The following is a 27,614-nucleotide window of genomic DNA, read 5'->3' on the forward strand; positions in this document are numbered from 1 at the left end:
GGCTGCTGCCACAGCAGATTTAAACAGAACGACCAATACTTGCGAGTCATTTCATTCCCATTTAATACAAGTTTTAATTATAATCATCCTCATATTTTTATATTTTTAGACAAACGTAAGCAAATTCAATTAGAAAATTACATAAAAATAAATAGTATAAATGAACCACATAAATATAGAAATTCGAAATCAAAAAATATGTATATATTGCATGCAAAATATAATTAGAAAATATAAAAATAATGAAATCTCGATGGATAATTATGTAGAAGACGTGGCTCATTATTTTGGGGATTTTGACTCATATTTATTATAAATATTAAGTACTACTTTTAAGATTTTTTTGACTTAATATGTGAAATATATGTTTATTTAAATACTTATAATGATTAATCTATGTTATTTATCATATAATTTTTTAAAACTAGGTACTTACTTTATAAAAACTTTATTAAGTAATAAGAATTTTTACTTATAGGCAGGATATGTTTATTAATTATAATTTTTATACGGGCAGAATTTTCATGTACCTATTTTTACCTATAGTTTTTTTTGGCGGAATTTACATGTACCTTATTTTACCAGTAGTTCATTTCAGGCGGAATTTACATGCGCCCATTTAAAGATATCATCAGAGTATCAGACTACATCTAAAAACGGGTAAAACTGTCATGATCATATTCAAGGGCACCCACCGAAGTATAAACCGTGGGGGGGGGGAGGGCAAAGTAAAAAATCTCTGATAACATGGCACATTCTATTTTTTTGTTTTTACAATTGATAAAACGATCATTAATAATACATTATTAAATAGCAGATAGCATGCCCGACCGGCACCCCCCTGAGTGTGTCCATGATAGCATTGCCTTTTGTAATAAAGGAATTTTAATACATTCAACCGTACCTATATGCCGTCATGTTTTTTCTTCATACACTGTATTTTAAATGTGGAATTTCAGTATTTCTCTGTCTAGGGACATTAATCGACGTATAAAGAGGAGTACAATAAGCAGATATATCATTAAATTAACTGTGGAAAAAAAAGCCCAGAAAACAATTAAATATAAATGAGAACACATGCACTTATTCCTAATTAGTACTATTGAATTATATTTAAATAAAATCATTTGACATTTATAAATTTGTATGGTACATAATTGTTTAATATTTTTTCTTTTAATTTTTTGTTCCCGGTTGGGGGGGGGGGGATTTTATGTACCATAATATTTGTTATTAAAATAAAATTTTTTAGATATATACCTATAAATTATAATAGGTACATAATGTAATAAGCTTGTTAAACAAAAAAAAATCATTTACATTTTACACTTATTACTTATTCTATATTCAAAATAAATTGTTATGTATAACTAGAAGTCAGTTCTTATTCTTTAACGAGTCAACAACCAAATGCTATAAATGCATAATGACGAAGTCCATGTACACAAATCGGACACAAAATACACAACCATTCGACTATCGCTCGTCTACTAATTACCTTCCAATTCTCAATCAGCTATTGTCTATTAGGTATTATACATTACACAGCAAGGAGACAAACGACAATAATAATGTCTAATCAATAATCATTCTTCGAGTTAGTTGACCAGCGACCACCAAATTAAGACAATATATATCAGTGGCTAGTTCATTAATAATTTCAATATTTACATATATTGACATATTGTTATTTTTTAAATAAATTGAATGCAAATAACTAAATTGTTATCACCAGTACACCACAAGGCACGAGTGACAAAAATTACTAAGGTTAAAATAGAAGCCAGTTGTGGTTACTATTTTTAGACATGTAATAGGTATTACAAGTTTGGCGTTTTTTTACGCTAGTGTGTACGCGCCTTTAAGTTTTAAATACAATATATATAGTGCAATTTAATAACAATCAGCTAGTTTATCGTTTAAAAATACGAATGTTGTTATTCACTTGTTCCAAATAAATAACTAATAAGTATGCCGATAGCCTAATTATATGCAATACACGACTATAATATATAATACAATTCGATAATAATATATATTTTGATTTTGGTACTTTAGTCTAAAATAAATAAAAAAATTAAATATCTCCTTTTTATATTACAAATATACGACTATACAGCCTGCTTGTCACGGAGTTCGGTGGCGGCTTTCAAAGCTCTTCTTTACCTAATTAAGATTTATTTAATTTTTCCTCTTCAATTTCTTTAGAAATTGTATGCCAAACTAAGCAAAACAAAACTTGCTTATGCCCTAGCAACAGGCCTGTGTGTATGTGTTTAATAGCTGTGGTGATAAAACAGTTAATATTATGACTTTGGAATATAGGAAGTAGTTTTAATGATTGCCAAGGAGTTGTCAAAAGTTAGTGCTGGACAAATATTTTCCACATAGTCTCGGTGTTTTAGTTAGTATTAGCTTAGAAATAAATAACAAATACATGTAGTTCAACGAGTTTAGTTGAACAGCTATCACTACATGAGTAAAAGGTAACCCTTGTCCCATATCTAGTGGCTGACTTACTGTATCGTTTTGAACACTTAACCACCAGTTGCACACGTAACTCATATTTAAATTGGTTTTATGAGTATTTTTCTTTACATATTCTATTACTTTAAAAAATCTTATTGGCTAAAATAATTAAGCATTCATCACTATTGAACATAATATGGTGGTCAGTTTTACATAAATGCAACAGCAACTGCTCTATTTAAAGTGAAAAAAAGGTAAAAGCAAATAATAATAAATTGGTTCTTTTATTTTCTGATTTTCTGTATAAATAATGAATTGTACAGAATTCTATATTGAACACTATACATTAAAAATTATTAAACAAAATACTCGGTACTACATAGCACAATATTATAAAATATCGGGGGAAATGTTTTAATTTAAATAAACATAAATAATTATTAAATAACAATAAAATTTTAATTTTTTTTTCAAAGGGTTCTCTATCTATTTAGGTACAAAAGATGTCTAAAGATACCACATCATATTGATTTACCTATTAGATCCTAATGAAAAAAAAAATTAACAAAAACTTATAAAGTAATTTTTCTAACTACTATTTTGTACAAAATAGAAAAGAACAAAGTTAACACTTAAGAAAATAATAAAGTAAATACAATACTTAAAATGTAATAATAATAATAATAATAATAATAATAATGATAAAAAATATTTATGTATTCGAAAGATCTTTATTGTGGGAACTTACATGGTTACATCATAATAATAGTATTTTATTATTTTATATTATTTACAAAATAGTTTTAAGTCCAAAAACTGTTAACAATGTTGGTATTCACAGTAATCGTTTTAAAATTCAAAGCATCAATTTATGAAAAACAATGGAACTTTGATTAAAGCATAAATTACCACAAGTATCAGTTTTAAAACAGGTGTCATAAATATTAAACAATTGATCTCAATTATTAATTAATAATGTTTATAATTACAATACATTCTGAAAGTAAAAAATTTTAATGAATAGATTCTGTTTTGTTTCATATTTGTATATAATATGCTACGTGTAAATTAATGTTTATAGACTAAGTCACAATAGTCATTATATTAGATTGGAAATAATTATCACAAAAAAATGTTCAATAAACGCTAGATAAACACCTGGAGTTTTTCTTCTACACCTAATGAACACCGAAACGATGAAATTCTCATTTTGCATTATTTACTAGTATATAACTTCGTAAACAGTTGCTTTCTTATCTCCGGAACCAGTTACGATATATTTATCGTCGGCCGATATGTCACAGCTCAACACCGAAGACGATTCTTTAGACTGTAAACACAATAAAAACAAACATATGAGTAAAAATAAGGGAAAAATATAATGATTTTCAAAGATATAGAAGCGATGCTCACTTGGAATATGGAAGCGCCGTACGGTGTGCGCCACGCATTCAGCAAATTGTCTTTGCCCGTCGAAACAAACCATTTACCGCACGTCGCAAAGCGCAACGACAGCACGCACGACTCATGCAGGTGCAGTTGGTACTTGTCTGGTTTGAGGGCGTGCAACACCTCGACGTTGGAGTTCTCCATGCCGACGGCCAACCATTCGCCAGTCGGACAATACCCCAGTGAGAATATCTGAGGTAAACATTAAAAAAAAAAACGGCGAGTGTTATAATACGACTACTTGTGAGTAGGTACACAGTACAGGTTGGTATAGCCGTAAAAAAACGGATGCAATGACACGATTTCGTGTGAGACACGTACCTGTGACGAGAAATCGTGTTGCTGTAGCTGTCGACCTTCTCTCAGGTCCCAAGAGCGGACGGTGTTGTCCAGACCGCCGGTCCATAGTTTTGAACCGTCCGAAGAGATGTCTATGCACGACGCTCCGTCCGTGTGCCCTTGGAACTGTCTCACCAACGTCTGGTTATGTAAATCCCATACGGCTATGTTGCCGTCCGAACAACAGCTGAAGCACACCTAAGGGACAAATAAAAAAATAGATTATTAGAATCGGCAAACGAGAACGGAAAACTGTCATCGTGGGACATGGTATTCTGCACGTACCTTGGAATCCGGACTGATGGCCAGGGCGTAGCACGCTGGTGCGCTGGACGTAAGCTCGGCTTTTATTCTCGGCGTGGGCGAGGCCAGATCCCATATGCTCAAATTACTGGCTTCTCCGCCGACGATGAGCGTCCGGCCGTCAGGCAATAGTTTTACAGATCTTATATAGTTATCACGTTGCTGCAATCAAAAGTAACAAAATAATTTTATTATTGATACACACACGACACGCGTCGAACAGATGGTACCGGAAATACAATTTAGTAAATAGTAGGTACAATGTTTACCACCCCTAAATATTGATACAATATCCAACATCCACGCACTACATGAACGACCAATGAATATTTATGAGATTCTTCGACATTTTTTAGATTTAAGATTGATTTAAAAAAAACTTTTTTTTTGATAAAGCTAGAAAAACTTGTTGGGAATCTTCTATTAAAATTTTTAATGTTAGCTATGAAAAGGAAAACTGATTTGCAATTTTCACTTTTCAAAATTATCAACTAAATTCACTTTTTTATCAGAAAACATATTGATGTTTAACATTGGAGCATTTCTACTACTTCAAATGTTGAAGATAAGACAAAAAAAAATACAGTATTGTAAATACAATACATTCATTGCTAAGCTCAGAATCTAATATTATTGTATTTTACTCACAAACCAAAACTAAATAAATATTTTTCCACCAAGGCATTCCTTCTTCCAAAAGGCGTCCTCTTATAAATTTGTATATATTATTACACGTACCAAACAGTCTAGTTGAGATACAGGCGACTTGGACCCGGGTTGACTGATATCCCACACCTTTACACAGCCCTTGCCGCCGGTGTAAACGTACTTGGTGGGGTTGCTGATGGTCACGGCACACACGACTTCGCCATGCCCGAGAGTGTTGATCTGACGGGCGTGTCTCGGGATGCCAGGACCCATCAGTGCGTCAGGTGGAAAGGGCACCGGTTGCATTTGGCCTTCGGCGCTCACGTGAAACGAATACGCTCTTGAAATAAAAAAAAAATAGTCAATATTAACGTCAAACGGCGCATGGGATATGCAGAGTATCCCACAACATACTTCAAGACTCCGAGAAAGGATATATTTATTTCGCTGTAAGCTCTTATTTTTAAAAAACTCAATAATACTACATAAATAATTTCGTTTTCAAAAAAGGCTAAGAAACAGCTGTTACTAAATAAGAGATAGCCAAATGTAAGAAATGATTATGTAGGCAAAACTGGAGACTTGAACTTTAGTCAACAGATATTTTTTACAAAAAGATCAAATCAAATTTTTTTAGAGAGAAGCACAGAGTAATTGAAAACTCGTCAGCAGTAAACATATCGATAGCCCAAGCGACATAGCACATAATATGAGAATATGGCTATATAGTTTATAGCATGTGACAAGTTCTATCTATTGATGAACGTTTTACTATTTTGTGATAATTATATAAAGAATTAATATTGAATTTCCAAATGTTAGATTTACATGATACATTATGCGTACAAAAAAGGTTTTGCTTATCCTGAAAACCTTGAAAAACGTCGCTTAGCCCTATTTGTGTGTAGCTATCGATATCAAATTTATAATTTAATCAATATTTTCATCAAGCTTAAGTATTTGACGACTCTATGCCAGATACGCCAAACAGCTATTCTAATATACCATGTTGTAAGTATTATTTGTACCAAGATTACTTACGGTTTTCCACCGGGAATTCCCAGCCCAGGTCCAAGGGGTGCTCTCATTTGTGCGTGAGGATCGTAACCGACCTGCAAAACACGTCGTGGATTAGGAATTATTATTGTCGAGTGCATATGAAACTCTATGCACTTTTATTAGTTAATCATAATTGTTGTCATTAGTAATACTCACCAAAGCCGGCCTGGGGTAACTGTTTAACGCAGCCGATGGTGGCAAGTTGTTGTGAAGTGCGCCGTAAGCGCCTGCAGCAGCCGCAGCAGCTTGAAGATCATGCGGATTTGCACCCCCGGCCAAGTAATGCGGGTATTGCGCTGCAAAACAACGAGGAAAATACAAGTTAGTTGAATGAAAAATAATTTACGGTTTGACGTCCGATAGAGTCGCATTATTTGAGGTTTCAATTATACCTAGCGAAGGTCCTTTGACTCCCATGGGTTTCATCGAGGAGCCGGCGGCTCCACTACAACCGCTGCCGCCGCTCGTTGGTGTGATTGACTTGGATATCGGTGTGCTGGGTTTGTCTTCCATCTTCTTGGTGGATGGAGTGCTGGCGTTGGACGAAGTCCCGCTCCGCGGGCTGTAATAAATGGTAAATGACATATAAATAAAAGAGTGAGTGCATCCGTTGTTGAAATAAACTGAATAATAAACATATTACCTACGCAATATGCATATATACGTATACTCTAATAACGCGTCTAAGCGTTGATAACAATAATAATATATAAAACATTAATATGCAAATTATACCTGTGTGGTCCGATGTGTTCCTTTTTGGGTTGTAACTTGTCAATTCCGTTTTCTCGGGGCGAGGCTGTACCATTAAGCGGCGAGACGGGGTCCTGTGAAACGGAATATTATACATTATGTTAATACCTGCAGCGACATTGTTCGGCTATTATTACGAGGTTTCGTTATCCCATTATACACGGCAGGCAGTACTTTTTATGGATTTGTTTTTTAAGCCCAACGTATTATTATGAACTATTGCTCGTTTGAACACCGTTAAGTAAAATATAATGTAGTACGTACCCACGCAAAATTATAAATATACAATATGTAAACAGAATTCTTTTTTTTTTATGTAACACAATAATTAGGTACAGAGAATTACAATTGAAGTCATAAAAAAGTAAAAAAACAAATTAATTTAATATAGAATTTGACATAGGTACTAATACTGTGCAACAAATCGAAAATTAAAAAGGACACGTATACGATTTTCGTGAACGATGATATATTTTAAAAAACAGTTTAACAACGGTTTGTTCTAAACGGTTATAAAGCTAAGATAAAGTTTCGCTAAGTATATTTGATATTCTCCCTCTCAGCATCAGAGTATAAAAAAACTTGTGACTTGGGAGCGTATATTTTGTAACGGGACAAGGAGCAAATTATATTATATATATATATAAGTATATAACATACCTCACTGGCATCGTCGACTACCAAGTCTTGATCGCTTTTTTCACCATCGCTCGCCTGTAAACGATAAAAAAAAAATAAAAAAAACGATTTAATAATACGTTTGGGGGAGCGTGTGATGAGTAAACGGAGTATAAAAGCTTAATGGTCGGGGAAAAAGTTTGGCGAAATGTTGTATCATCGAGTTACACGCGCATGTGGCGAATGTGTGCGACTTGATATGTATATATGTGTATATATAATAGAGGTAAAAAAGCTGAACTTACATGACAATCTTTTTCTTCTTTTTTCACTTTTTTGTGCGGTTCAATATCAGGTGAGCTCCTGACGCGAAATTTCTCCCTTTCCGCAGGTGATATAGAACTCCTCTGCGTAAACAAAATGAAAAAAAAACCATCAGAATAATATTCATAAAAAAAAAAGTTAATCAAACAATTCTGTTGTTGTTGTACTATAGTCGCCGGTACGTAGGTATAGATCATTTAAACACACACAAACACCTATATCTATTTCTCGTCATCTCTATATAACGTAGTGTGTGATTTCGGCCGCTCGTTAAAAAAAACCAGGTAACCAAATATTTGAATGGAACGTATATGTGATATTATGTGGTTTTATCCGTCGTCTTATGTCGAGGGTTGTAGGAATGTGTGTTGGTAGTGTGTGTATATAACGTGGGGGAATATAACATTTGTCGAAGTGAATACGAGCAAGAAGAGCTGGGAGGGTGACGTGAGACGGCGGGAAATAAATAACGTGTGTCATAAAAAAAGAAAGACGGAGAAAAAACATGTGGCGCGTTGGTCGTTTTCACCCCAGACCCCCCGTGGTATACTCACACGCAACACACACTCGCACGCGATGGCGCGCGTACCCTAAGGACCCAATAAAAACATCCCTCATCCGCATCCTCGTACGTACAAGATAGTTAATCCAATTCCCGGGAGCCATAAACTGGCGAGCGAGGAGATGGTAGGTAGTATATACCCGTACAGTGTACAAGCGTATAATGCGTGTATATACAATGTATATTATATATATATATACTACACGACTTTGACGACGACGACTACGGCGGTGGCGAGGGGGTGAAATAAAATAAACCTCTGGCGCGCGTTCGCCGACGCGGGAGGGAAAAAAAATAGAGTCAATTCCCCGGGGGCGCTAGAAGGCCAATTGCCGGGTGTGGTGTTAATTGCTTTTGCCTGCGCCCGAATCCCGACGAGAATACGATGCGATAGTTAATTTATAGAGGCACGTCCTGCAGCAACGACGACCGACAGCGTTGTATAAATTTTGTTAAATTGAAACATTTTACAGCGGTTCGCCGCCCTTAATCGAGTCTTATACATATATAGTACATACATATATTACACTATAATGTATATAGAACATAGGTGTTATATACGTGCTTGATGTATTCGTTGCGGCCCCGCTCGGTTTTCCGAGGCTTGCGACCGAATCATTGGATGGGTCTTTTTTTCTTATCTTATACACGTTATCGAAATTCGTTTTTAACGAACACAAAAACCCCCGGTAATAACAAAATCGATCGTGAAAACATTGTCGTACCTGGAATTTTCGGTCCACTTCTTCAACGGAGGGAGGTTTTTATTTTTTAATTTTTTTTTTTAACAAAGAGACCAATATGCGTCGTACACTATACGAAATAACAAATTTCTTTCTCAAAAAAAGGAGTTTTATAATGCACACATATTATATAATATATATTGGTATGTAGGAAGTTACGACATTATTACTACCTACCTTTATCGTGAGTTTATACTTTATATACACAACACTCACTTAACCCTCTAGACAGTCTTCATCACAGTAAATTAAGCGCGGGAAAGTTCGCCGTGATTTAACAAATTTCAATTATGAATATAGTTTTACAAATTACTCGGGGCTGCTAATGACGACGACGACGCAGAACGTTAATGAAAATTTAATTTTAATTGAAAAGTATCCACATTTATGCCCATCATAACTATTATTATAAGTATACATAATACATATATTTTATACACTGTATAATACAGGAATATCAAAACTTGCAAGAAATTTAATTAATTGATCGTCAAATAAAAATCAAACGCGTATTGAATATTATGCATACGAATGCAATATCTATCAGATTAACGATCGGCTGTAACGCGATGAAAGTGGTTTTAATGAAATTCAATTATTTAAAAAAAAAAAATTATCATTCTGTTGTATTGTATCATTTGTTATAATGACGCAAAACTGAATGAAAATGCTTTTGGGGCACACTAAAATACTAAACACATATAATTATGCATAATATAGTGAATGGCACATGTGCGTTTGGTATGCGTCATAATGAATACGATATGGTTGCTTCGAGAAAGTCGTATATTATATGATTATACATCGTCATGAAAATGTGAGGATTCAGAGGCGGCATGAGGGATGCGTGGTGGTAGGGTATAGAAACACCGCCGTTTTCTTGCGGCTGCAGCGAAGCGAGCAGAACCGCCACCGCCGCCACAGCAGCAGCGGCGGCAAGCGGCGACGGTGCAGTGTGTAATATAACTTCCGAGACAATTGACTGTGTCTGGTGAGCGGGAAGTGAAGAAGCAAGGCAACAGAGGCGGACGAGAAAGCTTTTACCGTATACTCTCAACGAGTGAAAACGAGGTAAAGTGAGGGCGGAGGAAGGCGCGCGGCGCTCTACGAGGTTGTTGTTAACGGTGGCGGCGGTGGAACCGCGGTTCTCGGTTTAAACTTCATCGAGAACTAATCGGCCGTGTGTAACGCGCCTCCTCGCCTGCAGGTCCAGACGGAGGGTAAACTTGCGCAGCATCACGCATATACTGTCCATATACATACATAATAGTATACGCACGCCAGTGTGGGGCGAGGCAGCGGCTTTAATTCATTCATTTGCAAACTTGTAATCGGCTCACGTCGTCGTCGTCGTCGTCGTAGTCGCACTGACATTATATACACATATATATATATATATATATATTTAGGCACCAGCAGAGGTGGCGTCGGTAGCAGAAGAGTTTTTGCGGGCCGGAGAGAGAGAGGAAGAGAGACGGACAGACAATGACAGAGTGCCAGAGACTGAAAATAAGGGGAGTTTTGCCGCTACTGCACGAGGAGCTATATTATATATTGCTTCAAATGGTGTTGTGTGTGTGTGTGTGTTCTTTCTCGTATATACATATATATACGCACTGGAGGGTAAAGACGAGCCGCGAGGGCGGGATACAGGCAACAAAAACCTCCTCGCCCCGCATACTCTACCGCCGCAGCCACGTGATGAATTCGCCGGCTGGGATTTTCGCGTATTTCGCCCGGGGATTAATAACACGCCCCTCCGGAATCCAATCACGTCTCCCGCCGTGCCACCACGGCCTCGGCATCGCGTCTCCTCGCGCGGCTGCTGTTTTGATAACGATCTCCTCCGCTTTTTCTCCGCTTCCAATTCATCACCCGCTCTTCCACGTAAGACTCGCACACACACACACACACGCGCGCGCGCGCGCGCGCGGCAGTCTGACAGATGATATCGCGGTCTCCCTCCCTCTCGGTTTATATATACCTTCATTGTTGTCGTCGTCGTGTTCCGTAATCATAATAATAAAGCAAAAAGAGGGCGAAAAAAGACGTAGTTTTCCGAAAAGGTTTGAGCACGATAACAATAAAAACGTGATGAGAGAGTGAGAGGAACAACGAGGGTTTATATTATACAGCAAACACGACCACAAATACCGCTCGGACCCTTCGTTGAAGAAAAAAGCCGAATTTATCAATTGACCCGGCTCGTTAAGATCTTTACAGCCGGTGATTTTTTTCCACCCGAAATTAAATATAGGGGACCGTGACGACGTACAACAACGCGTATATATTATATAAATAAGGGACGAGGGTAGTACGAGTATTGGAAGGGGCAGATATGACAACACGATCAGCTCTCGTCCATGTAAACGATGTACAGTAATATAATTGTTTAATCCGCGGTCATCAGAGGTTTAAATATAATATATATTCCACGGGTCTTTGTTATATATTTATATCATAGATAGGAGAAGAAAACGAAGGGTAATATATATGCTATTAAAAGAGGACTTCTGCTCAAGAAGTATTATTACGCGTGTTGTATTATAATATTATGTGCACGTAGATCGTCGCGTATTGTAAACATTAACTAACGTATGGTGAACGTATAATAATAATGGTGTGTGTGTGTGTGTGTGTGTATACGCGCGAGCGCCTGCGAACAGGACGACGTGCGGCGTTTTGTATAATTAATTCACACGCGATAGCTTATAATATATATTATGCCAAACGCTGCCGCCGCCCGACGACCGCGGCGGGTTTCCGATTCCACTTGTCTATCGTGTCGTGATATTAGTTATAATAGTATAGGTACCTACAACAAACGTTTAATTAAACATCAAACGACCCGACGACAGCGTAACAACGCTATTTATTCGGTTTTACTTGTTACGCGCAGGGAAACCGACCGTCAGCGCCCGATTACAAACTAGACAACGGTGTGCAGTAACAATATACTTATATTATATTATACGGATTACGGAGTGATTCACCAAACATGATCAACACCATTATTGCTTAATGCATTTATTTAAATTTAGATAATGTATTAAAGGACCTGATTTTCAAATATTTCTTTAATCTTTACCATTTAAGAAGTGTTCTGTGATGATAAAAGTTTCATTTTTTTCTTATGAGAACCACCCTTTTTTACTGTAAATTACTAAGCCGATAGATTTAAAAAAAATTAAAGTTTATAAATTGTATTTCGAACAAATAGTTTACTAGTTTATGAGTTGGTTACTAATATTCGATGGACATCATCAACATTACAATAAATACATTTGAAAGATGTGGGAACTGCGAGCTATGAACACAATTATAGTAAGTAATTATTAGGAAATTCGGATTACATTATTATTATGGTGAACATACTTATAGTGAATAACAATCACCCTGTATATACCTTAGTTACGGTGTGTCTATACTAACGATAAATACGTTACGCATGTTAGATAAATCCGTGTCTTTATAATTATACTACATTATAAACACATATAATAAGGTGTTCGCTGTATATACTGTATAAGCTATTACAATGCGCGCATACTACCTTTAATAATTTATCAATGTCAGTTATTTACCTGCCCAGACAAAATACGTATACGGTTGAATTATACGCAACTTAAGAAATCTAGTTAGGGTTAGAAGAGAAGGGCGAAAACGACGATGTTTTAAAATAATTGACAAAAAACAAGGAGCCAAAGGATAATAACGATAATAATTTTCAAATCGATCTATTATTTCGTTCTTTTTTTTTCCAGACAAATAGGAGGTAATTAGTTTCGACGGGTAAACGGTAAAAAAATTAGAAGCTAATACCTATATTGGTATGCACAGCGTCACGCGCCGTTCGACGTATTCCCAACGGTACCAACGAATTTATAGTAACTGGGGGACAAACAATAACCGTATAATCGATAGACAATATACATATTATTATAAGTGTTGTAAAAAAATTTGTTTTGAAATCGTTCATCGGTGGGCAAATGCGAATAATTTACGAGCGTTTGCGTGTGCAAAAAAAAAAAATAAATGAACGTAAACGCGAGAAATTAATTTTAATTTAACGCGACCACCACTGTTGACATTATATACAACCATAAATAAATATATATATATATAAAGGTATCTGTATACACACTGTCATTGTTACGGCGCCATTTATGCGTGATTTGTTGTATACGAGTACAATATATATGTTCTATATTAGTATATTACTACACGTCTACCTCTACACACAACTTAGGTATATTATGATAATATATACGGTGAATAATAATATGTAATATTGAACGGCATACGTTTGAGCGGATAGTATAATATTATCGGCATGACAAGGTAATAGGTACATGTCATCAACTTAGTGATACGCACCGTGTTCGCCGATCACTCTACATCCAGTTTCTACAAGGCTGGTTCGCTTCTTCTTATTGGTAGAATATAATAAGATTATGATAATATATAATACGTACTGTATTTTGGCGGGAAACTTAACGGCAAATGAAATGAGGCAAATCTTTACTATACGACTAGGGGGGTGGTGGGATGCGTCAGCCTGATCAAAACTCGAAATGTTGCTGAACTAGGTACCCATTTATTTTGCCATGATTATCGTTGTCGTTATAATCATTTATATGATTTCAATTACACGATGTGGTTCATCGGGTCCAATATTGGCGGTTTTCGACGATGCGGATTCTCGGGGTGGGCACGTGCTTTAATAAAACACTGGCGCTCACGTCGTTACACACACGCGAGTTGGTTTATAGAGGCGAAGGGATAACGCCATACATACACTGTACGCCCAACGTGCAATAATATAGTTGTTGTTTACGGAAAACTCAATTTCTCTCCGGTAGTATAAGATATATATATATATATGTATATACGGTCCGTTGCGGTTTATCGATTCGGCCGCGGAGGAGGAGATGGCGGAATGAACGCAAGCATAGGGTCGGTGGTGGAAAGTGGTATCCCCTATAGTAATACCGCGGAGATTAGTCGTTGCGTCTCTGAAATTAACCCTTTCGGCCGCCGCCCTCGTGTTAATGGTTCCGATTACAATAATTATTACACGCCGAGCCCCTTTGAACCCCTGCCACCACCAATCCGTTATTAATTATAACAATATCGACCGCCGTAAAAATAATACATCTTGCAGCCAACCCATCCGAAATATGAGACATTTATATGTTGTTCACCATACTTTTGCACGTTACAGGATATAGGGACTAGGAATATTTATTCTTATATAAGTAATAAAGTATATTATACGGGATAGAAAATAATAATAATCATCAGACTGTTACTGTTTAGGGCAGATGTATAAGAAGAAAATATTTTATGTAAATCGCAGTGTACAATGGAGTTTATCTGAGCACCAGATCGGTCGAGTTAATCGCGTCCCCTATAAACATTATTGTATTATATATAAAGTCCGTGTCTCGTTACCCGTAGAGTATTATTATTATTATTATCATAATACGGTCTTGGTATACCGGTAAATCCGGTACGCAAACGAGCTATTTCTCCTGACGACCAGATGCCTGCGTCAAAAAACGATTAAACCACGATTGTGCCGATTGTGGTGTATATAGGTACTAATAGAATTTATAATAGGTATACCTATATATATGGAGATCGTACGTGTATAGCACTGGTCACTTCTATGTGTAAAATCCATAATATTAAATAATATGACAGTAATGACACGATGAGAAAAACGTATGTATATTGCAGTTTCGGTGTCAATTTTTTTTTATTCACTTTACGGCGTACATAATTTTCCATAACGTTATTTTCTTTTTGATAGATACAATTCCGCAAATTAAGAAGAAAAAATAATGAATCAAAATATACACGCATGTAATATTTGTTTTCTGATAATATTAGCCGAACGTTTCAATGAAAAAAATAAAAACTACATTAATAATGATAATTTGCAATGTTATGCTCAATATTATGATGTGATGCTGTTGTAATCTGTGTTTGAGATACCTATGTAATTAATATTAATAATAATAATAATACATTTTGAATAGCTTTATAACAACAGCAGCTGAAATATTTTAAACATCTACATAATATTAATATTGTATGGAACTTTAATTAGATAACTAACAATGGACTTGATGTGGTGTAATCTACAAAAGTCATAGGGATAATTACGAAGTATTAATTGTAACAGTATAAATGTATAATTTATAACTAATATATACATATATATATTGATAAAAATAAGTACCTAACGTATATACAATATTATATAGTACTTTCCGAGTTGATAGAAAAAGAAATTAACTGAATATCGTATTGTAGGTTATGTGTTTATCGCAGAACGGGGATTGATGGCGATCAGTTATTTTAGCCGAACCATACCAATCTTTTGTCCATCATATAACTGATGGACCAAGTAATGCGATAATACTTTTGAAAACTGTTTTAAATTCACTATCATGTCTTCTTAAGATCGATCAGTTCACTTTTCTCAATTTAACTCCCCACTTTCTATAAATTTGATTTGAATACTTTAAAATTCAGAAATTTTCAAACGTTGATTAATCGGAATTAAAATAATCAGATATCTCAAAATGTGGACTGTACGATCTGAATTCAACATTATGATGAATTCAGATCAGTTTTCTGAAATATTATAGCATTATTAGGTTGATCAATATTGGAAAGACAAAAAGTACACACAAATGAGCAAAAACTGTTTACCGTTCATGCGCGAAAGGCTGAGGCAATGATAAAAAGGAAAAAAACACCAAATATTAGCTGCCGTTAGCTATATAACAAACGATTTATGGTAACCACTAATCGTAATAAAAATAAAGTGAGGCTAATGTCTTTTTTTCGTCGTGGTCACCCAAGGTCAAAGGTAATCGAAAAAATCACATTAAGACTTGGCAGTCACATGCGGGAGGACATCTTCTTATAACGTTGTAGTTCTCGTGATAATGGCTTCGAGCAGACTGCGGCCCGGTTAAGTATAGTTAGGGTTACGTTTTACGACGCCCTCACTCGGCGAATCTGGTACATGACTTTGCGCAACACAATTACTGTCCAAAAGTTGTTTACAATTGTGTCATCGTTTATATCATGTATAATATATAGGTAGTAATGGTTTCAGATGACTTATTCTCGATTGAAACGTCACATACACAATGTATACAATATTATATATGATGTGTATTTATACATATAATAATCGATCACATTTCAATTTCAAACGATTAGAGTTCGTTGAAATTTAACGTTTTCCCAGTTCGTCTTTGTGTACGAGGTGCATGCATAAAAACGTCAGTAGCACGAAAAAAAAACAGTCTTGAGGGATTTTTTTATTACTATGTCGACCTCGTAATCCGTTTCTTCGAAGTCTTGTTTTATACCATTATTTGATTTTTTTTCCACCCCATCCGTCGGCACAACTATACGCGAGGGTATTTTATGTACGTGTATATACGTATACACACGCACACACATCACATAAAGCCTGCGGGGTTATTCCCTAGAAAGGCCGACTGGTTGATGAAACGGACCGGAAAATAACGTTACCGCATCGGGTGCACAGCTATTCCTCCCTACTTTATCGTTACGCCCTTAAACGAGTTTACCCTCTTGTTACACCGCTCTGCCGATCGAAGGTTCATGTGTATATATATAGCACGAGGGGAGAAAAAAAAGGAAAGAAAGGAAAAAGAAATAACCTCGATTTTTCCACGTTTCCCATCCCCACAGGGGATCGTCGTTGTCGTAGTAGTGTAGTCGTCGAAAAAGGGCCGTCCGTCCAAGACGAAACGGATTGTTGGCAAGAAGAAATATCTCGAGCGGAAAAAAACTAATCCTCGATTACGGGGGATTTCCACGGATTTTCTCTCTGCAGTTTTTCTTTTTTTCGTCCCCCAACTTTTCTACACAAATAAGTATACGGATTTGACGACGACGACGATATTATATATTGTGTATAGTAGTCAAACCACGATTCAATAACTATACTGACTATATACGCGCTTTCGGCGTTTTTTTTTACTTTATACTATTCGATACTTTACCCGAATATTATATACAAATAAATCCCGAAATATATAGAACAGTCGACTTTACGGTGATTTTATACTGCGGTCGAGAGCAAGTGGGATTGCTTGAGTGTTTGCAGTAGGTACCTGTGGCCGCGTTAGAAATGCGTGTGCGGCTGTTCGGGTGTGTAATCGGAAACTATATAATATTATAGTTGACGAGCCCTTCAACTGTAGACCCGTATTGGATTACGACATGTATAATAATATATTATATCGCCGACGAATTACGACAAACCTACGAGGACGGACAAGATGAAAATAATATAAATAAACGACACACGTTTATATTTTGTAAAATATATAGGGTGTAAATAATATATTAGTGTACACGTCAAGAAATTAATAACTGTTGGAAATCACGGACGGCCGCGTCAAAAACGGGCCACGGGGTGCGGCGACAGAATAATAATAATAATAATAATAATAATACGGGACACAACGGCGGTCGGATCTTTTGTGATAGGAAATAGAGGGTAAAAGCGGGACCGATCCCTATCGAATTTGACACGCATTTAAATTCGTGGGGAGTGCGACCAGATGACATATACATATGGATGAGGTTCGTTCCGATATTACACACGCGGGGCGGCAGCTAACCCTTATACTACGACAGCGGCAAGGGTGCGTTGGAGGGCGAACGACCCCTACATTATACACACTGCAATAGCTGTTTGTTTGATGGCGCGGGGAAACTACCACGAGGGGATCGAGGACGAGCAAGCGACCGGAGACGGCGGCAACCGGAGTAACAAGGCGTCCCTTCATTAAGTGCTATCCTGGGTGCATTAATTTAATTTTAACCCCCTTTCTGCTGACGCTGTTGCCCGGACGGGAAATTTGTTATGGTTGGCGGCTCAAAGATTTATCCCTGGAAAGTGGCTATATAGTGAATACGGCAGCGACAACGGCGAAACCAGTAGATTACACACAAAAACCTCACTCATTTTAGTACAACAACAACGTGAATAATGTGTACATATATAGTACATACATATTAACTATAAACGTATATGCATACAATATAATTTTTAGCGTAATTAATGATCTATGTAATATTATATAGTATGTACTATATTAACTACTTTACTATAATATTCTATTCTATTATAATTACGTTTGAATAATATATACTCACGTGTCTTTCTTCAGCTGAACTTAATCCTGAAATCATAACAAAAAAATTAATAACAATGCGATATTATAATACATATTATTAAATAATATGACATAACTAAAACGATTTAAGAGGAGAGAATGGGATTGGGATTTATAACATAACTATGTGTTGTACTGATGTACTATTTAAGGTAAAAAGAAACAATAACAATCGTGTAGAAAAAAAGATAATATATAAAATATATCGAAACGATATATAATATAATGATGTGTTTGTGATGTGGAAAGGGAGAAAATTACAACAATGTTCCAGCCGATCGGTAACAATGCGTAACTGTATACATATTAAATCGTGTCAAATCGGGAATTTTTATTATAATAATGTCGAATTCGGGTGAAACATGTGTGAAAGAAAATGCGCCCTTGACCTGAAAACGACGACGTAAAAGAGAAAAAAAATTGCACTCTTAACGCGTTCGATACAGAAAATTTAGGAGTTTTTATTTTCCTAAAACGCGCAGCCGTGTACATGACCCAGCGCACGTGAGACAACAGCCAATTTATTGCACACACGCGACGGCCTTGTATACGAATATAATATAATATTCATGTATTATATGTATACGTGTGCGTGGCGTTTATATTGCTCGAAGGGGACACGGCCCGCCGCCGTCGATTATGGGTAAGTGGCTCGGAAATAAAAAAGAAAAAAAGAGGGATACGCTCGTATAACAATGGTCCAACCAATCTCAATGTATATAATACATATATAATGCATGTATATACCGCCAAGTAACTTTATTTCGAGTGGTATATATATTTACATTCTACGAGGCAAACCGATCTGTGTGTGTGTGGGTCTACGTCTACGATGTTGACGATGAAGAGAGGTTCGGTGCCGGGGTAAAGGGATTCTGCGGAAATTATAAAAACCCTTTTTCACAGTATATATAGGCCACTCGAGAGAACAGCGTACCGAATACGGGCGTATGCACCCCCTATCTCACCCGTCTATATGCTATATAGTCTACAACGCTCTACAGCTCGATGCTTCCCCCCCCCCTCACACCACTAGCGAAAGCACTCCATCCGTATATACTCGCTGTATCCCTTTGACGACGACAACGAATATTAGTCTCGAGCACTTGGGTATACATTAGCATATTAACACTTCAGGCTGCAGCACGGTCATTTAAAAAAAAGCTTCTCCAACAAAAGAGATCATTTTCGATGCTGCATACATAGTGTATATATATTATATATATATACATAGGTATACGTATAGTTGGCGGTATTCACTAAATTGCATAATGACCGCACACAAAGCCACGAGCAGGTCCCCGCGATAGAATATTAACTGTGGTAGCGACGATCTAAGCGTGGTTCAAAGAGGAAGGCGATAAATGTAACGATAACAATATATAATACGATGTTGATATAATAACCACTTACCGATGGCGGACGAAGGCTTGTCAGAATCGGCACCCCTGTGCATATCAGTCGGTTTGGCACCCAGCATCGACAGCGGATGAGACGCGGAACCAGCGGCACCGGCCAAGCCCAGCAAGCTGGCAGACGCAGTTACCGGTGGTCCCGGAAGTCCGGGATGAGGCATCATTGGTATGGGCGGAGCATGACCCGCGTGCGGTAGCTGCTGCGCGTGCATTTGTTGCTGAAACAGAAACGGAAGTCCGACGTATGTACTTAAATGCCCATCTGTGTATTAGTGGGGTTGTGATGAGAGGAAGGTAAAGAGTTGGACGTCAAGAGATGGTGGGTAGCAGGTATAGTATAACAACGTATAGTTATCAGAAGGCCATCAAAACGTTCATTCGAGGGATGAAAAATAAAAAGAAGACCATATTATATAAAAGGACAGTATAACCTATTCAGTGTTATAACTTATAATATTATAAACCGTATATTATGTATACATGCGTACGTTTTATGCGACAGGTTTTGTCGAGAAAATTTACATAATATATAATATAAAAATAGCTAATATATTAAGTGGTTCAGTATAATATTATAATTTATAATATTTATAAATCTCAATGTGATTCTTACCAATAACCTGGGCAGATCTGGACGTTGTTGCTAAAAAAAAAAATAAAAAAAACGACATGTAATAAACGTTTTGGGCCTAACAATTGTTTTTAAATAGACAGGTATACGATATTCCCTTCACGTGTCAACAAATCGCAATAAATAATATTATACAAAAATGTAATACAATATTTTCTGTCCACATAAAATATAATTTATGGAGAACCTTCGTATATATTATTAAGTCAATATAATGTGGCAAAATTAAGGCTGATAGTTTCATCAAATATTCAAACAATTTGTTAATTTATTGGGAGTAATTATCTCGAGGGAATAAAAAAAATACCTGAGTTTGCGTTCGAATTCTTTATTAATGGACTTTTATATATTATGCAGCAATAGTTGTTTTGACAAAACGGCAATATAGACGCCTTTTTCACCCTGCCCTAAAGCTGTTTAGACCATATATATTATAATAGAGGAGGTAGAATTTATATTCCCCAAACAAACCGCTTTGTTCAAAAACTCGAAAAAAAACCGCTCAAGTGGCATTAACACCGGAGGGGGTTTTCTTTTCGAGTGCGGAAACAGAAAACCTTTCCCACCACCCCGTGTCGTCCGATATACACACAACGGAAGTCTTTTGACGGACGCGAGAAATAACAGCGACGGTGCGGCGGCGACGACTGCAGAGACCGAACAACAATGGATCTGACTGTGTGAACGAAATTTCTTTACGTTAGCACTGAGCAGTAAAGGAAAGAACAAAAAAATCGAGATAAGTTTTTCATTTCATAATTATTATTTAAACGCCTGCGTGCATGGGAGTAACGTAGTAACGTTCCTAGCAATAACTAAATAAACAACACAAGTAGATATATATTTAAAATTAACCATCTGAATAGGTACTACACGAATATTAATGTAAAAATGGGTACATACAACGAGCAGGTAATACAATTTAAATAACTAGAAAAAATATGATAAATTAGAGTCCTATATATGAGGGTTGTCCATTGATGAAGTCGTCTGAAAAACTGCATAGTATACCAGTCACCAGATATACGTACAAAAATACGTATAATACATATTATATAACAGTAAAATAATCGATGTCACGAGAAAACGAAATGCACTTAGTATATTAATATGTGCACGACAGTGTTCAAATCGTTATGGTTTATTCGAATAAGCTCTTCTGTACACGCTTGAGTTGCAAGCACATGAGGCGATAACTCCGTGAATCGATGTGTGTGAGGCGTGAGGATTTATACGCGTATATAAATATGTGTAGAAGAATTTGCACGTATAATAGGGGAACACAATAATAAATAAACACACGCGATGAACAGTATAAAAAATCATCGCTCTGTTTGTAAGTATTTACAGAGCTCAGATCGTCGAGTACAGTAATGATTTATGCAACGGTGATAGACGTAGGTTAAAAGTCTGTTTGGCGGCGCTCTCAACTTATACGAACATAACCTACAGGAAGAATGTAAAAAAACACGTTTAGCAAAATATAATATTTGAAGACTGAAGGTAGTCAAAAACCGAAATTCCACCGATGTCCTAGTAAGAAGAATAATGCCAATAGTTATTAGTGCACATGTAATATTAAAGATACATTTATTTTTAAATTGTACACTTTTTAAGTCCATTAAATTTGTTTTTCTTAATACAGATATAAGTAGGTACATAAAAATGTATGTGGTCAAAGTTTTAATTAATTTGAAGGATTCATGTGCTCTAAGCCATCAATATAATAGTAGAGCTAAGGGGGACATGATACTCGATCGTATATAACATACTTTTATACTATTATATGTACAATGTATATTAAAATAAATAAAACATGAAAAGTCCCTACACTGTTTTTAATAACAGTAAAATTTATTTTTATTTTTTTCCATCATCCGGGCTGGCGAACAACAACAATTATTGTTGTATACTTGTATAGCGAACGAGTAGTAGCTGCAGTAGCTGTATACATTACAATAATGGTGTGCGGTAAAACTTTCACAACCCTCTTCGGGACAGGCCACGCGCGAAAGTATAAACGCGTATATACATTATCTATATACATAAGAAAACGGGACCGGAAGCTGTGTAGGGGAAGATACTTTGGGGGTGAAGGGCGCGGAGGCGATAATAATTACCGGCTGCCGACTAACGAAGTGCGTTGAGAAAAACCGCACGTCCGGAACATTTGTAGTGTAGTACGGTTGTGCGGGGGGCGAGGTGAGGACGTAGCGAGGAGAGCGCAATTAGCGGAAGCTTCTCTCCGTCGACAGAAGGGCCGCCGTCGTTCATAACCGCCGCCACCAGCCCACGACCGACCCCGTGGTATACTCGCAGCCGCCGTCATTATTAAACGTTGAGAGGTTCACCTCTCTCTGGCAGACGCGACGCGCGGAGAACATTAATCGAAAATATCTCTCTATCTCTCACCCTTCGTCTCCTTCTTGTTCGACCTCTTTCTCTTTCCGTATCCCACACTATACTTATGTGGATACACCAGGTAGAGTAAATACGATAATTATGATCTACACCACCGTGACTAAATCGTCTCAGGAACGTTATCGAGTGTAATGATACGCCGCTGTAATTTCAGAAATGTGTGAACTGGGCTTGCTGGGGGCTGAATTTATTATTATTATTATATATTTTTTTCGTCGAGATTAATTACGCCCATATGAACTGAATCGTGGTACACCGGAACGAGTCAAACGACAAACAACAATAATAGTGAAAAAAAATAATACCGACCCGGGGCGTTGTGATATAATAATACTGTATTATAACCTCGAAATCATATAACCAAGAGCGGGGTGGGATGAAGGGTGAAATCGACAGACTCACGTAGTTTGGGACGACAATATAGAGCCCGAGCTCGTTACATGCACAAACCTCCTCTTCCTTCCAATATATATATACAGCATTCTAGTAGCGACGATCTCGCACCTTCACCCCCTGTATCACGCCACTACCCCATATGCCCACGTAGACGACGACGTTTTATTCGCGACGCGCCTCCGAAATAGGTTCATACAATATTCAACGCGCGTTACCGCCGGCGCCGCCGCCACGTCCTGAACTTCCAACGTGAACGTGACCGGACTGGCTAACTGGATTTCGGCCCAACGGATCCCACCGCCGCCGTGGTTGTCGTCATCGCCACCATCGCGCGAGACGACCATACTGCACGAGTTGTATACGTTTTCCTAAAAACCAACAACTATTGGTGCTGCCGCACGACACGTCGTTTAATTGCTTCTGGGACGACGCGACGCGGGTTCAATATTATTATCGAGAGAAAAAAGATTAGTTAGTGAAAAAGTTAGTGTTTTCTTTCCCCTTGACACCCTCCCCCATTTACATAGCCTCCTTTCGTTTTTATGACCCTACACACTTGAAAACGACTGTTATTACACGTTATATCGTATACGTTGATTATACTCTTATATTATATAATAACTTACCCCTATGATAGCATTGAGTTCAGTCATGGTCACTTGTTTCGCTCTTTCCACAGCCGTGGCTACTTGCTGTTGGTGCTGCAACAATACATAAAACAAACACATTATTATGCTGTGAGGTGTGGAAATGTGTAAATGTGTGTATAACGTTGTATGTCAAACTCGTTATGTGAACATGCTTAATAAAAGAAAAAATCAACGGATTCGACGAATCACTCACCTCTTGAGAGAGAAAAGGCATTATTTGAGCGATGATGGCGTTCAAACGCTTCGCAATTTCCGTCTAAATAAAATAAAAATAAAAATAAATATTATCATCAATATTTTGTACACACATAAATATATTTATATACATAGAGTACCGAGATTTCCTCCACCGTCTCCGCGAGTTGGCGCGCATCGCCGCAACACGTCGTTAACGACATTACGAGCAGGAAATTAATTAAGAGTCAGTCAGTGATGGGTGATGAGAGGGTTGACCGTTTTTATTTTCAATATATATAATATGCATGTGCTTGAGGGGGACGGTGACGACGACAAACAGCCCGTTTATGTAATATATATTATAAATGCCGTGGAATAACAGCTTATATATACTGATTGCTACTGCAGTGGCGTCGTTGCCGGGGTGAAACGGTTTCGTGTTATCGCCCTCCGGTATTACGTGAGCGAGCTACCCTCTTTTTACCACCACCCTCATCGTTCGTCACCACCGCCACCGGTGCATGGTCTTGTATACAGTGGCGGCGGCGACTCCGATCGCGTCGGGTTGGGTTGAGGAGAACGGGAAACCGTCAAGGCTCGAGTGTTTCGCGGGTATAATGTTTTCCTTCGGGCTTTGCCACTCGACACGAGTGGTGCGGGACAGCCACCGCCACCGCCACCACCCCTGCACGCAGAACGCGCAAACGACCCTTGTAATATGTGCCAACTCTCTGAGTTTTAATAGCTATGAGGGAGGAATAACCCCACCCTGGTTATATAAATAAGCCGCTTCCCGGTCTGCGCTCTCCTTTTGTCTGAAGGGCTTTATATGTATATATACTTTTCCCTCTTTTTTTACTCTTCTCTTCTCCATCGCACTTTTGCTCCCTCTTTCTACTCTAACCCTCGAATCTCGTCATTTCTCTATATATTTCTTTTCAACATTTTCGACTTCAACTTTCCTACTGCAGCTACTCGTAAAGTACACACCGCACTGCATCTCCACGAAACATCGTATATGCGTACATACACATATACTTTCTGCGAGAACCCACACCGATCGGCCGCCGCCAAAGAGCGTCGCGCTTAAAATACGCGTATCTCAAACACTCGAGTATGGTAGATACGCAACATTGTATTTGCGTATATAATGCAGCCTCGCACTGTGAACATATCTACGACAGATCAATATAATAATATATAGTATGTCTTTATATACACAATAATGTACACAATAACATCACCAACACAATGTATTTATGGTCATAATTCGCTTGAATAATATAAAATAGTGCAGTATTATGGTAGTAATAATATAGTATTATAATATATTTTAAGTATGGTTTGCAGTGTTTAGCAGCCAAATACTACTACGATTAATTGCACACCACTGGTGTAACAATCGCTGTCACGTTGAGCAATCTCTCTCCTTTCTACCACTTATTCTTCTTCTTCTTTCACACCCCCTCAGACCAACCACCATGGCTGAATCTGAAATGTATTTTGAAGGCTGCAAATATACCTCCGGGGCACTTATTGTTATTATTATACAAGAGCTCGCTGCGATATTTTGGGCGGCCGAGTTAATCGGGGACTCGTTAAAAAAACGGAGGGATTGGGAAGATTACGTTGTGTTAAAAAAAAGTACTAGGGTGGAAAACAGTCCGGGCGATTACTTCGCCGAAATGAATTTACAGCGGATGACAGCAGGGGTAGAGTGAAAAAATAAGAGAGAAATCCTCCGCTCCCTTTTGCTCCTGCAGTATATATATATATATAGCAAACAGCTCTCTCCCCCATGTATGTCCGCCTCTATACCATATTTCTCCCCCGGCGTTTTGTACAAAACGAAATATTAATTCAGTGGGATGACGGTTTTAACGACCTTTTGCCAGAAATTTGCACTGCAGTCGTAACGGGATTAAAAAAAAAAACATGGAGTCGAGGGCTGGAATAGGGAGATGAAATGATTGCGATTTCTGGGTGTTATCATACACGACACGAGGTGAAAATATAGATAGAAGAAAAATATGTACATATTATAATTAAAAACTTGCCTGTTTGTGCATTTCCACGTTGAGGCCGTAGGACATCTCGTAGTACTGTAAATAAACAAAAAAACAGATTAGAATACTGCAGGAACACTTGACGACATATGTATCAACAACAATCAATCAACATTTATCGCGAATACGCGACATAGTCTCTCGAAATACCATTAAGCCAATCGAAAGAAAAGCGTTGCGAGAATCTTTTTTTTTAATAATATAATAATGATATGTCAACACTCGTATTTATCAGAGGTTAATAGAAATCATTAAGAGCATTTGAGGCGCGTATTCCATTAAATGGAAACAACGAAGCGCAAATAGAAAAAAATTCGGAATAATTTAATTTTTAGTCGTCCAAATAAAGTATGTATATACCCATGCATACCTATATTAAATTATCGACGTCTTGTAAATTCGGAATGTATATTTATTATATTATTTTATATAGCGGAGAAATGTGCAGCGTTTAACATAATATTATCTTAATTAAACATTTAAACTACTCGAATTCTCAGAAGTCGTCGAACTATTTGTTCGGGAAGGAAACATTCGGGATAAATAAATAATAAACACACTGCGCATCAAAGCTAATAATATGTTTAATATACTTGAAATGAAAATAAGTTTGCGATTATGCAAAGATAAGTTTAACTCGCTTTGGGTAATCACTACGTGAATCTAGCGGTATATCGAGTAGACAAATGTGTTATTTCCGTCTACTTAAAACAATGTTTTTATTTAAAATAAACAAGCATCGCCGGGTTGAATAATATTTATATATAATAAAAAAATTGTTTTTTCGTGCAACAACGACGACAAAATTACGCATGCAAAAGCCATGGCTGAAAGCTACACAATAATATAAGCATCTGGTGAACACTATTTTTAGTGACCTGTACTCACCATCACGTAATGCCTTTGCATTTCGGTTTTTTCTTGGACGATTTTTTCGACTTCCATTTTGGTACTGTTTTGATGGCGAGGGATAAACAAAAACAAACCCAAAAAATAAACAAGCAATGTTAGTATAATGTAAAAAAAAAAAACATTAAACAAAACAAAAAATTAAACAATACAGACAAAACAAATATAAGGGATGTTCGGATGTAAATATCGAATTCATCGTCCAAAAACCTTTCTTTTTCTCTGTGTATTATATACTTTTATCGCCTGCACTATTTATGTTTAGTCTCAAAAATATTTATTTTAACAAAAATACCTCGTTGTACCGGTGCAGTGATTCGTATTATATTAACTATATTATGATGTTTTTTTAAAAACTAAAATACTTATGATACAAATGTTTTGTTAGTTTATTGGTGTAGACAGAGTGCATTACGTATACTTAGAATCCGGCTTTTTTAATG

At 36.9% G+C, this 27,614-nt stretch overlaps 1 protein-coding gene across 3 annotated transcripts in view; it reads right to left on the bottom strand.

The window, feature by feature from the left end:
- Positions 1 to 2,734: 2,734 nt before the first annotated feature.
- LOC111032690 (protein groucho-1) overlaps positions 2,735 to 27,614 on the bottom strand; it is a 41,171-nt gene continuing 16,291 nt past the window's right edge. For 2 of the 3 annotated variants that reach the window (XM_022313120.1, XM_022313122.1), the window contains 18 exons: positions 27,151 to 27,214; positions 26,254 to 26,298; positions 24,213 to 24,275; positions 23,996 to 24,070; positions 20,535 to 20,564; positions 19,920 to 20,139; positions 18,487 to 18,512; positions 7,944 to 8,045; positions 7,681 to 7,734; positions 7,003 to 7,094; positions 6,660 to 6,829; positions 6,424 to 6,563; positions 6,250 to 6,320; positions 5,299 to 5,548; positions 4,543 to 4,722; positions 4,240 to 4,455; positions 3,883 to 4,110; positions 2,735 to 3,799 (listed from right to left, as the gene is read on the bottom strand). In XM_022313120.1, the coding sequence (XP_022168812.1) occupies positions 3,692 to 3,799; positions 3,883 to 4,110; positions 4,240 to 4,455; positions 4,543 to 4,722; positions 5,299 to 5,548; positions 6,250 to 6,320; positions 6,424 to 6,563; positions 6,660 to 6,829; positions 7,003 to 7,094; positions 7,681 to 7,734; positions 7,944 to 8,045; positions 18,487 to 18,512; positions 19,920 to 20,139; positions 20,535 to 20,564; positions 23,996 to 24,070; positions 24,213 to 24,275; positions 26,254 to 26,298; positions 27,151 to 27,214 (2,134 nt within the window). In that variant the 3' untranslated portion in view covers positions 2,735 to 3,691. The remainder of the gene's footprint in view (positions 3,800 to 3,882; positions 4,111 to 4,239; positions 4,456 to 4,542; positions 4,723 to 5,298; positions 5,549 to 6,249; positions 6,321 to 6,423; positions 6,564 to 6,659; positions 6,830 to 7,002; positions 7,095 to 7,680; positions 7,735 to 7,943; positions 8,046 to 18,486; positions 18,513 to 19,919; positions 20,140 to 20,534; positions 20,565 to 23,995; positions 24,071 to 24,212; positions 24,276 to 26,253; positions 26,299 to 27,150; positions 27,215 to 27,614) is intronic. The other variant, XM_022313121.1, reaches the window with a different exon arrangement.

The sequence above is a fragment of the Myzus persicae genome, unplaced genomic scaffold (genome assembly GCF_001856785.1).
Source record: "Myzus persicae strain clone G006 unplaced genomic scaffold, MPER_G0061.0, whole genome shotgun sequence".
NCBI classification, from domain to species: Eukaryota; Metazoa; Arthropoda; class Insecta; order Hemiptera; family Aphididae; genus Myzus; species Myzus persicae.